Source organism: Lemur catta, chromosome 1 (genome assembly GCF_020740605.2).
Source record: "Lemur catta isolate mLemCat1 chromosome 1, mLemCat1.pri, whole genome shotgun sequence".
Classification (NCBI taxonomy): Eukaryota; Metazoa; Chordata; class Mammalia; order Primates; family Lemuridae; genus Lemur; species Lemur catta.
The window spans coordinates 2,506,053-2,519,096 of record NC_059128.1 but is presented as its reverse complement, the minus strand read 5'-3'; the positions used below and the strand labels follow the sequence as shown (position 1 = coordinate 2,519,096).

The following is a 13,044-nucleotide window of genomic DNA, read 5'->3' as shown; positions in this document are numbered from 1 at the left end:
CATTATGGTCTTTTGTAAACCCCAGTATGATGGTATTGGGAGGTGAGGGATTTGAAAGGTGATTAGGTCATGAGGGTGGCTTTGTTCCCCTATAAAAGAGGCCCAGAGAGCTCATTCACCCCTTCTGCCATGTGACGACACTGTGAGAAGACAGATGTCTGTCCGTCTGTAAACAGAAAGCCAGCCCTCACTAGACACTGGTCTGCCAGGGCCTTGATCTTGGACTTCCAGCCTCCAGAACTGTGAGAAATGAATCTCTGTTGTTTATAAGCCATCCAATTTATGGCATTTTGTTATAGCAGCCAGAATGGACTGAGACAGTTTGCATTTGCAATAAAAATGAGTTTAAGTATTTGCTCTTATTGTTTATCAACCACTGTGAAGTGCCCATTCTTATCTTGCCCATGTTTCTATTACCTTATCGACCTTATTAAATTGTAGACATTCTTTATACAGTATGGATTCGAATCCTTATCAGTTATAACTTCTCCCAGTTTCAGTCTGGTATTTTCAGCCTCTGTATGGTGATTTTAAAAAAAAGAAACTGTGAAAAGGGTAGAGGGAGCTTGCTTTTAACTCTGTCGTGTCCCTTTGCAGCCTTCTACTTTGTACTGTGTACACCTATTACCGAAGGGGAAAAATAATGAAATTTGAATGAAAACAAAAGAGCTTAGCTTCTATTACTCTACCCTGATTAACTTTTAATTAATTATTAATCAACTCATTAACTGTAATGAGAATTATAGTTCTCATGTCCTGAAGTTACATTGTTCATGAATTCTTCTACGTGTGCCCTGTGACATGAGCGTTAGCACTGTTCACAGCTATGTCAAACACTTCTTTGCACAAAGTAGAGGCTCAGTTAACGGTATGGAGAGAAGGAAGGAACAAAGGCAGGAGAGAGGAGGGAAGGAGGGAGGGCAGCCACTGGAGGTTAATGTGGCTTGTTATGGTGCCACCCAAGGGGGTCCGATGGCTCCAAGGGCAGGGCAGCAGCCTAAGGGAGGAAATATTCTTTCTTCAAAAAAGAGCGTAGACTTTATTGTTTCTGAAAAACCTAGTATTCGTATTTGGGAGATGTGCTTACTTTAATAGGTCAACCCTAAAAGAATGGGGAGGTCTGAGGCCCTGGGAGTGCTTGAGTGGTTTATCCATTCCTTTTCTCCCCCATCCTTTGGTTGCCCACCTGTCTTTGTAGCCAGCAGGTGTCAGAGCCACCAGGCAGGAGACTGAGGGCACCGCTTTCTGCCCATGGGAGCTTGAGCAAGCCCTTGCCCTTCTGCGTCTCCATGTCCTGTCTGCAAAACAGAGGCAATGATAAGAACGAGAACACCTTATCTTGCATTGCAGGATCCCTTACCAAGGGGTTTTACATCCCCTGTTTCCTATAATGAGCTCAATACCCAGTGAGGTAGGTGAAATTGGAGGAGGAAACCTGGAGGAAGGAGTGATTCTCTAACTCCCAGTCCTGTGTGGCCTAAAAATCCTTGACCTATGTCTCCAGCCTCCAAGTTCAATGCTCATCTCAGGGGAGAGTTGACAAACGCAGCTCCCGCGGCAGGGGTGGGAGGCGGCTCCTCTGGGCTGTGGGAGGTGAAGGTACCTGCTGTGCTGGCTGCTCTCTGGGCATTTTCTCCACGGACCCCTGCAGTGGTAAGTACTATTCCCATTTCACTGATTAAGGAACTGAGCCTCAAAGACAATGAAGTGATTTGTTCCAGGTCCCCCAGCGTTCAGGGTCATAACCAGGGCTCAAATCCAGGGTCCAAACTCCAAAGCCCTTGCTTCTGTCCCGCTGCATTTGTCTCCCTGGACCTTTGGGTGTAGGTCCAAACAGTGGGTCTTCCCAGCTCAGAGCAGAGTGGACGGCAGGAGAGGGCATGCTCCAGAAAGCTACACTGTCAGTCTAGCAATGACACCCAGCAGTCACCTGCATACTCATGCATCTGGTGCTAGACAGACAGTGACCATCTCCGGCAGACCGGAGCTAGGAAGTGAGTGCAGGGCTGTATCCCCAGGGCCATCGCCCTATTGCAGAGAAGCGTGGGGACCGACAAAAGGCTCACCCTGAGTTGTGGGAAAAGCTGACATGACTTTGCAGAACGGCGTGTTTAGGAAGGCTGGGAGGTCTCTGGTACACCTGAGAAGCATCCCCTCCATAATCAGCTTGAGAGATGCAGTTCCGCAGAAGCAAGGAGGGCAGAAAGTCACCCATGGTAATCTATACTGAGTTTTTTTTTTTTCTTTTTGAGACTAAGTCTCACTCTGTTTCCCTGGCTAGAGTGTCATGGCGTCAGCCTAGCTCACAGCAACCTCAAATTCCTGGGCTCAAGCAATCCTCCTGCCTCAGCCTCCCGAGTAGCTGACACTACAAGCATGTGCTACCAGGCCCAACTAATTTTTTCTATATATATTTTTAGTTGTCCATATAATTTCTTTCTATTTTTAGTAGAGACGGGGTCTCGCTCTTGCTCAGGCTGGTATACTGAGTTTTTAATCGGGCCCTGCGCTGACATAAGCACACGCAGCTAGAAGGCCCTACACTTCCCCAGAACAAAGGGAATAGATTGCCATTAGGCCACAGGAGAACAGAGCTCAGGCCTTGGAGTCCAGCCCTGGCTTTCCCTTTGCTCGTCAGTGACGCTGGACAAGTTACAGCCGCTCCATGAGCCTCAGTCTCTCTAACACACCCATTGACATCTCCCTCCCAGGCTGTTGCAGAGTTGGGGGTCTTAGCATAGGTACCTTGTGCCAGGTACACAGCTGGCGCTCATTCAATGCACTGTGACCTCAGGCAGTAACAGCCAAGGGGAGGGGGAGTTCCCTGGGGGCTGGTCTGGAAGCAGCAGCAGACTAGGCTGTCTAACAATCCAGGCAGGGAATGGCAGGAACAAAATCTTGCAAGTGGGAGTTCCTGAGGCGCTTTCTGGGCCACAGACCAGAGCAGGGTTCACAGAGGGCAACAGTTCCCGCTGGGTGAAGAAGGGGACCAGAGTGGGGAATTAAAAGAATAGCAGCATGTTGCTCTCGTCCTGAGCAGCCTGAGCGGGGAGTCTGGAATGGACCTCATATTTCCCAAAGCCCCCGAGCATCTAGGGCCTACCTGGGCTGTCCGAAGGACTGCACCTATTGTCCCTCTTTCCCCTGTCTCTAGACATGGTGACCCCAATGTCCCATAATGACTACATTCTGCTTTTCTCCATCTCTGCCGCTTTATATACTTTCAGTGCTCAGCTCCTGGTCTGCTCTCTGTCTGTTACACACACACACACACACACACACACACACACACACACACACACGAGGAATGGCTCCTGGTGAGAGAGTGTGCTTGCCAGTGCTGTGTGTGGTGACAAGCCCAAAGCAGCCTTTCCAACCCATCTAAACTAGACAAAGGGCAGAGAGCACAGGCCTCTGGGGCAGGTGTTCTGATGTGCAGCGCGATGGTCTTGGTTAGGAACACACCGGGCTGCAAGCAACACTCTACCCAACTGTAGTGGCTTCAACCAGCGGGGCTTATTTTTCTTGCATAAGAAGTCTGGAGGGCAGTGGTCTCACCGCTAGCGCAGGTAACCAAAAATGCTGTCAGGGACCTAGATTCTTTCCTTCTGCTGCTGGGGTCAGGTGGTGTGTTGAAGCAGACAGGCCCCCATGTGCTCACACTAGCTGTGGAACAAAGACATGTGGCTGGGACTGGAGAGAGCTGGGCCCCCATCCGGGCTCTGCTGCTAACTAGCTATGCAACTTCAGACAAGTCACTTCATCTCTGTTTTATTTATTTTTAAAATTGTGGTAAAATACACATAAAATTTACTGTCTAACCATTTTTAAGTGTACAGTTCAGTGGCGTTGAGTACATACACGTTATGGTGCAATTCATCTCCATAAGTCTTTTATCTTCCCAAACTGAAACTCAGCCCATTAAATAAGAACTCCTCATTCCCTTCTCCTCCAGCCCCTGGCAACCACCATTTCACTTTCTATCTGTATGAATTTGGCTACTCCAGGTAACTTATGTAAGTGGGATCATACAGAATTTGTCCTTTTGTGACTGGCTTATTTCCCTTACCATAATGTCCTCAAGGTTCATCCATGTTTTAGCATGTGTCAGAATTTCCTTCCTTTTTAAGGCTGAACAATGTTCCATTGCAAGACAAAGCACAATTTGTTTACCCGTGTGTGGATGGACTTGGGTCACTTTCACAGTTTAGCTATTGTGCTGGGATTACAGGCCAGGCTTAATATTTTAAATAGAGCCACTCTTGGCCCCTTGAGCACTCCCCTCTGCGTGTGAGATGGGAGCCCTGACTGTATCTTAGTCCTCAGGTGTTTTTATATCAGGAGCATCTGGCCTCTTTGAGAGTGATTCTGGTGTTTAAAGATATATATCTTTCATGGAGCAGGAAATGCCGCAGACATAGTAAGAGGGTTACAAGACAGCTGGGGGACCAAAGGGAAACCATGACATACCCACCCACTGCAAGGGCTTACCTATTACCAAAGCTTTAGGGACTGGGTTCAAATCCCAGCTGTTACTAACCAACCTGGGTACTTTGGCCAAGTCTCTGCAGCCTGCCTAGACTTCAGATTGCATGATGTGTCTGCCCATCTTATAGAGTTACCCTGTGACTAAATGAAGTAACAACGTAAGGTATCCACAAGGTAGATTCTCAGTAACGGTTCATGTTACCCCATCCCACACCCCTCTCCCTCCTTGGAACCCTGCACCACGGATTCCATCCACCACTGGCCAGGTGCTGAGCAGAGGCACTGAGCACACAAAGTGGTCAGTGGGCAAAGAAGGCTCCCAGGGGAGGTAGCATGTCCAGTGTTCCCGCCTGCAGGTGTCTCAAGCCTGGCCCCGGGCTGGCATCCAGGGATGATGCTTCTAGCCTTCCAGCAGCTACACGCTGGCTATGAGAGCCTGGTTATAAATCCCCTACAGGTTCCCCACCCTCACCCACTTTGTGCCACCCTAGTTATTGCACTCTTCCATCCGGATAGCATTTAGCTGGCTCTGGGTCTGGGTCTGTCACACTCCTGACCGCCAGCACTTTGAGGGCAAGAGGCGCCTGTGGCCCTCGGGATCCGTGCCCAGGCCCTGGCTGCCCAGAGCCAGAGGCAGGAAGGTCACAGTTAAGGATGCAGGAGCCCGCCTCCTTCCCGCAGCCCGGGTGCTTTGGCTCCATTAGGTGCAGCGCAGTCCCGGAGGTGCGACCTGAACTCTTGCACACAGTAGGCGCTCTATCTTTAATCCAGCCAACCCAGATCTACATTCTGTAAACGCCAACTCAGCAGTTGGGCTCGTGCTGCCGCCCAGGGCCGTTTCCCGGCTCTCTCGCTGGTGCCCACGCGCTACGTACAGTGGGAACCCGCCGCCCTTGGAGCCAGCGGAGACCCAGCCGGCCCTTCCCAGCCCTCGGCACCGCCTCCTCCGCTGGGCCGGGGCCAAGTCGCCCCTAGCAACAGCGGTCGGGCCAGCTTTCTTGGGCCGCGCTGATTGGCGGAACTCCGGAGGCGGTGAAGCCGTCACTTCCTGTATCCGGAGGCAGCAGAGGAAGCCGAGAGGCGGCCATCTTGGGTCCGTGAGGCTCGGAGGTGCCGGGAGTAGCGGCGTCTGCAGCCACCAGGGCGGAGGCTGAGGCGGAAAGCAAGCCGGAGAGGGACAAGCAGCCGCGCGCAGGCGCCTCCTCCACAGCCCCCTCCATGGTCTGCGCTCGCAGCCCGCGGCGGCCTGTCTTGCGCTCCACCTCTTCCACATCCTCCTCCTTTTCAGGGGCCGCCGGCGGCGCTGTGTGGAGGCCCGGGAGCTGAAATCCGTGGCGCGACGGGCGGGAGCGGAGGAGGAGGCGTGGGGGCGCGGGCTCGCGGGGCGCCCTGAGGCGAGGGGACGCCGGCGGGCCGACCCGCAGCCCGCCGCCCGCCGGCCCGGCCCCGCCAGCGCCGCCCGCCGGGGCTCCTCGCCGGGGCAGGAGGAGAATGGGCCCCGGGACCTGCCGGGGGACGGCCCGGGCCAGGCCCGGGATCTAGACGGCTGTGGGGGGAGGGGAGCCGCCCTCCCCACGGCGCCGCTCCAGAGCCACTGGGGACTCGAAGACGCAGGTCGCCGGCCTCCTAGGGCTGTGCTGTTTTATTTTCAGCCTCGCATTGTGCAGAATTAAAGTGCAGTAAAATGTCCACTAGGACCCCGTTGCCAACAGTGAATGAACGAGACACTGAAAACGTAAGTAACCTGGGCGTTCTCGTTGGCAGCCCTTCAGGCCGGCCTTCGTTCTCCTCGGGCTGTGTCTGGCAGTCGGGCGTTCCGCTTCCCCGAACGCTCTGGAAATAGAGGCCAGGCTGCGGCCACCCGAGAGGCCGCCGGGTCGGACCGTTTACTCCACAAGCCCGCCCTGTCCGGCCGCCCGCGTGCGGGAGTGCGAAGTGGATTGATTCCCGGCAGTCCGGTTTCTAATGAAGCCCCTCAGTTGCAGCGTTGCCGGGCAGTGGGTCATCCGGGTGTGTGTCAGATCGCTGCAGTGGTCGGCGCTCATTTAACCAGGCTCTCCTTTTAAATTGATCAGGTAGTTCTTGAGAGGCTGTCAGGTTAAAAAACTTGCTTTCTTGGTGCTGATTAAGAGTCACCGATTGGGTCTAGTAAACTTTCCATAAGGGCAGTTCTTTAAAATGGTCTGGAATTAAGTTTAAGGACAGTCACTAAAACTAAGTGCCACTGAGGGATCTTTGCGGTCCCTTTAGGAACTCCACAACTCTACTCGGAAGAGTTCTCCAAGAGAGAGCAGCCTTTTTTAAGGAACAGCTTCCTTTCCATGCAAATCTGTTTTGAAGGAGTTGGATAAGCATTTTGAAAGATGTAGAGCGAAACTGTGCTCTGCCACTCACTGCCTAGCCAAGGGACACCCCTGGGGGCTCTGCTTTCCTCCTTCCTAAAAAGAAGTTGGCTTAGATGAACTCTTAGGTCCCTTCCAGCGCTCACATCTTAGGATTTTATGAAAGGAAACTTTTTGTTCATGTGGACCTTTAAAAAAAATGCCAGGGACAGCATTGTTAGGAAATGACAACTTGTAGAAATTTCACTGAAGAAATGTTTTGACTCTGTGCAAGTGTTTTCTGAACACTCTAGCACTGGGTTCAGAAGTGTTCCAGTCTAGTTGTTGGTTATCTTCTGTAACACATGTAGCGAATAACTTGTAAAGAAACTTCACTGGCCTTTCATTGTAAGTGTTAAGAGGTAACTGCTGGCAAGAAAATAACATTTCTTAGGAAAGGCTTCCTTGCTCTGTGTGTTTTCATGCTTTCAGTAATGTCTTGAGACACTGGCTTAGTGGTATAAAATGCCTTCATTTTAATCTTCAAAATGCGTCTTGTTTGCTGATAGCTATCAGGTAATCTAATCTGTTTATGTAAACCTTAGTCTAAACTTTAGACTCTAAAGCATCCCTGTAATATATTAATGTATAGGATTTAATGCTCAGTAAGTAGTATCGTGGCATATGTTCTTCCACCTGAAATGAATTAGAAAATTACATAAAGAGTGAGTAATAGAAAATCTTAAACTAGGTGAGTCAGTGAACTCATTTTCTTATAGTCCTTTTGAAGGAACCTATTTCTGACTTGATCATTTTCTTATTCTTTGACTACCCAGAAGAATGGAACATGCAGAAAAGTGAACTGATTATTTTTGATCATTGACTTTCACTCAGAGAAGCAAAAACCTTACGCTGAACCAGAGTTGGGACTCCATCCTTTCTAAACTGAAGCCCAAAACAATCATAGCAGATTTGTGATAGTGAAAGATTTCAAATGGATCTTCTTCCAATATATGTTTCAATGAGGGGCATTCAGAGAAGAAATGTGCTATTTTTGCTCAGGAATGCATGGCTGTGAATATTTGTGGTTATTATTGACTAACTTGGCCCATTCCTGTTCTTTGGTTAATTTGTTGAATTATTTTGTAATATTTTTGTGTGTCATTAGAAATTACTCTATTCTTTAAAAACAACCTAAGGTAGGAGTATACCTTTTCTTTATTTTCATGTAATGTCTTTAAAATTGAATTTTTGACAATGTTAAGATCAGAAGTTTATTGCATTATCATTATATTAATGCATCATGCCCTGTCCATTTTTAACTGTTGTATTGGCATGTTCTGGAAGAAGCTGTATATCTTTCACGTGTGATACCCTTTGTCGGTGTTACACCTCAGGCGTATTATTTACCTATCATTACTGCACCACTAAGTATTAGACTTAACTGCCAGTTGAGTGGTAAGTGCACAAGAATGAATGGGAGCTCTTAGTCTGTTGTGAAGCTCTTTTGTTAAAGTTAGGTTTATTGAGATATAACATTCACCCTCTAAGTATACAGTTTGGTGAATTTTGACAAAATGTATAGTCACGTAACCACTATCACAATCAAGATGTAGAACATTTCTATCACGAGGAAGGTGGCTTGTGGCCCTTGATAGTCAGTCCCCTCTCCCTTCCCCAGCCCCTGTCAACCACTGATCTGTTTTCTGTCCCTATACTTTCTCCTTTTATAGAATGTTATGTAAATTCAGTCACATAGTATGTAATCTTTTGTGTGACTTATTTCACTTAGCATAATATTGAGATTTGTGTTTTTATGTATATCAGTGGTTCATTCCTTTTTTTTTTTTAATGGGGGTCACAACTTGGCGGGGGGCAGTGGATTTTTCTGACCAGGAATGCTGCTAAACATTGTACACTATGCAGGACAGCCTCCCACTACAAAGAATCATCTGGCCCAAAACGCCAATAGTGCCAGGGTTGAAAATCCTGGGATGTCATGAGCCCCTATGTGTGCGACAGCTCAATGGCCAATCTTAGTTCATCTCTTCCCTCCCCCAAGAAGCAAATTCAGCAGTACCTCATATCATTTCCTCTCTAAAGTTTTTAGAAGAGATAAAGCCTCTTTTTAAGAAAATATCAATATCTGTGTCATATTTTCTTAACATCAAATATTCAGATGATGTCTAAATTTCCTGATTTTGTCTGATTTTTTAAAACTTTGTTCAAATTAGAATCCAGCTTGAATTCATACATTACTGTTGGCAGATATGTAAAATAAGATGCTTTTTAAGGCAACAAGAAAGTTTGTGTTTTAGTTTATGTTCTACAGTTGACTTGCATGGAGCCACGGACAAATCCTTTTCCTATACTGGCAAAATTAGAAATGTATTTTTCACTTAAATTTCAAAGCATATGACACTCTGTAAGCCTGGGTTATTTGCCAGAGTACCAGAGGCTCTGGTGCTTTGCCAGTTACTTATTTAACAGCTCCTGAAATTCCTTTATCACGTACTTATTATTAATGCAGTCAGCAAGATTCCTTACTTCTGTGAAATAGATAAACTGAAGGTCTTATCGTCTAGCCAGCTTTTGGTTGTGTGAGACTGAATTAACCCATTCAGCAAATTCGAGTACCTACTATGTGTATGACACTGTCCTAGGTGCTATAGAGGATATATACCTGGGAAGCCTATCATTGCTGCTTTGTAGAACTTCCCACTCCGTGCAGAACAAGCACCCTGAGCTTTGTGAAACTAGCCTGTAAACTCTCAAACTTAAGTATTAGAATCACCTAGAGGGTTGATAATAGCACTGATCGCTGGTCCCCATGCCTAGACCTTGATTGTATAGTTGGGGCCCCAGAGTTGCATTTGTAACAAGTTGCCAGGTGATGTTGATGGTGCAGGTCCAGGGACCACAGTTAGGAATCACTGCCTTAGTGTTCAGTGAAGGCTTGCTAACTAAGCTATGTTCCTTTTAGATTGTACTGTGACTACAGAGAAATTTCTAATAGATTTAATGAAGTTTTCAGTTTCCATGAGTTTTTTTAAAAACTAGTTGTATATAAAAAAAATGTGGTTGTGGAAAATAAGAGTAGTTATCCGTTTGTTGATCAGTTACTACATACCAGGCAACAGTACTAAGTACTTTACATAATATCTCATTTAAAATATGTAATGTCATTTTATTTAATGTGCTTCTTAGCTTCCAGCACAACCATCCAATCTATTAAATCAAGCTATTTGGGCCTTTTTTAAAAAAAAAGTTGATTTCTAAAGAATTCATGTTTTATATTGGGTCAGAGTGTTCCAGGAAAGATCTTATAGACTTCAATTTTTCCAACGTTTTCATCTTCTGAATGTAAATTAGGTAAAGGTTGAAATTTGCAGGAAGTAGAATATTGGTCATTTCAATTATTTATGTAGCTCATGATGTACATTGTCATTACTTACGAGAGACTTATATAGTGCATGATTTACATTGTAATTAGAGACTTATACACAGTCTAATATAAATTACTAGTATCTTTTATCTTTGATTTGAAAGAGGATTGACTCACATCCATTTTAAAATTTCAAATTAAACCCGAAGGAGAAAATAAATTTCTTAGCTGGGAATCTTTAATGTCTTATCTTACACAACAGGTTAAAGAATGTGGAGTTGGAGTTGGTTTGCAAATAGCAATAGGAGCTTTGTGCTGACCCATATGCACCTGCCTGTACAGAGTAATGGGAGGGCAAAAGTTGGTACTGGAAGAAAAGGACTTTTTTTTTAGTCTAACTTTTTCTTTAACTTAGTTCTTTAACACTACAGTCTGGTCACCTGAGCTGCTCAGCCATGGTTAGTCTTATGTACTCTCATGTAGACTAGATATGGCATTGTTTCTGTGGGCTTTTGGAGTTCAAAGGTGAAGCTCAAACAAAGCAGGTATTTTGTCCGTATTTCTTGTTAATAGTTAGGCAGTTACTTTTGAATGGAGCCTAAGTATTGCGGGGTTTGTGTCATGGACATTTTACACAAAAATGCGTATTGGTAGCATTTAATATGGAACCTGAATAAGGTTCCACTTAATAACCCGATTCATTATGCAGTCAGTACCTTTATGACTGCATTGACTACGTGGCAGATACTAGAATAGGAATCCTGGAGAGGAGTAGACCTTTAGGCTAACAGTTCACTCTCCAGAGGGATGATTCAAACTGTGGCAGGTGTCCTTTGTTATTGAAGGCATTCCAGGCTATTTTTCACAGCATCTTTTCACATTTTGTCTCCACCTCTTTCCTCCCTTTCCTAACCCCTGCCTGTCCTCCCTTTCCTAGTCCCTGTCCTCCCTTTTTTAGCTTTTGCTTGTTTTTTTTTTTTCCTAGCTCCTGCTGCCTGTCCTCCCTTTCCTAGCCCCTGCCTGTCCTCCCTTTCCTAGCCCTTACCTATCCTAGGCCTGCCAGTGGTACCTGCAGGCGTATATTAGCTTTACTAGAGAAGTGGATTAAGGAGCTTACATTTTCTTCTCTGAAATCATCAAAAGAAGATTGCCATCTAGACATTTGAGATATTCAGTGATAAAGAACCTTCCCCATACCATGGTAAAGTATTCCAACATTTTTCCCCATTTCTGTTAACTTAGTTCAGGTTCTTAACATGTATTTCCTGCGTATTACATAGTTCCACTTATTATTGCTGTGGAACAAACCACTCCACAATTTAGTTTAAAACAACAGCCGTGGCCGGGCGCGGTAGCTCACGCCTGTAATCCTAGCACTCTGGGAGGCCGAGGCGGGTGGATCGCTCGAGGTCAGGAGTTTGAGACCAGCCTCAGCAAGAGCGAGACCCTGTCTCTACTAAAAAAAATAGAAAGAAATTATCTGGCCAACTAAAATATACATAGAAAAAATTAGCCAGGCATGGTGGCACATGCCTGTAGTCCCAGCTACTTGGTAGGCTGAGGCAGTAGGATCGCTTAAGCCCAGGAGTTTGAGGTTGCTGTGAGCTAGGCTGATGCCATGGCACTCACTCTAGCCCAGGCAACAAAGTGACACTCTGTCTCAAAAAAAAAATAATAATAATAATAAAAAAATAAAACAACAGCCGTTTTGTTACTGTTCACAGATTGTGTGTCAGGAATTCAAACAGGCTGGCTTACCTACTGGGTCTAGGACCTCAGTTGCAGGGGGCCTTGAAAGGACAGGGGGATTTGAACAACTGGGCTGGAGGACCTACATTATAGACCATTCCTTTGCTCACATATCTGGCACCTTGGCAGGTATAGTTAGAAGACTGGGACTCTTGGTCAGAGCGGCTGTGCAGGAGGCCTCAGTGTGATTGTACTTCTTCCATGGTGATTTTGTGTTTGATCAAGCAAGGCAAAAGCTTCCTGCCTTTTTTGATCTAGCTTCAGAAATCAAGTCATGTTATTTCTGCCATTCTGTCTTGACTAAAGCAATGATGAGCCTACCCAAATTCAAGGGGAAGGGGCCCACCTTCCTAATGGAAGGTGTCTCAGAGACTTTGGGATCATGTGTTTAAGCCACCAAAATATTAATTTGGGTTTATAATCTGACCTACCATTTTATTGTGTGGGCTTGGGCAAGTTATCTAATTTTTTTGTGCCCTGGTTATCTCATCTATAAAACAAGGTTGGTAATAATAACAACCTCATAAGCCTATTAAAAGGACAAGGGCTTCCATCATCTGATCTCCTCTAAAACCTCTTTGTCCTATCTCCTCTCTCCTAGTCACTACACTGGTAGTCCTAGGTGTCTCCTTGCTGTTCTTTAAAAAACCAGGGCCACTCCGACCTCAGGGCCTTGGCACGCTTTGTTCTCTTTGCCTAGAACACTTTTCTTCCAAATATCCACATGACTCATGCTCTCACCTCTTCATCTTGTTGAAATGTTACCTCACTGAGGCATACTCTAATGCCCTGTGGCCCTCCCAATCCCCTTAACCCTGATCTAATTTTTTTCCATTGCATTTGTTATTATTTAACATACTATGTAACTTTAATGTTTATTGTGTTTTGTCAGTTTTCCCTGTGATACTAAAAGCTCTATGAGAGCAGGAATATGTGTTTTGTTTACTGATACTATTCCAAATATCTACAACATGCAAGTCATTTATTATAGGTGACAAATAAATGTTGAATTACTGAGTGACTAAATGAGACAAATGGGTAAAACATTTAGAAGAATGCCTGACACATAGTAATACATAAATGTTAGTCATCAGCAGCATT

General features: G+C 45.9%; 1 protein-coding gene across 5 annotated transcripts in view; it reads left to right on the top strand.

The window, feature by feature from the left end:
- Positions 1-5,556: 5,556 nt before the first annotated feature.
- The window catches only part of MARK3 (microtubule affinity regulating kinase 3), a 90,741-nt gene continuing 83,253 nt past the window's right edge, over positions 5,557-13,044 (top strand). For 4 of the 5 annotated variants that reach the window (XM_045560266.1, XM_045560255.1, XM_045560246.1 and 1 more), the window contains exon 1: positions 5,557-6,223. In XM_045560266.1, the coding sequence (XP_045416222.1) occupies positions 6,173-6,223 (51 nt within the window). In that variant the 5' untranslated portion in view covers positions 5,557-6,172. Of the gene's footprint in view, positions 6,224-11,377; positions 11,396-13,044 lie in introns of those variants that run through there. The other variant, XM_045560262.1, reaches the window with a different exon arrangement.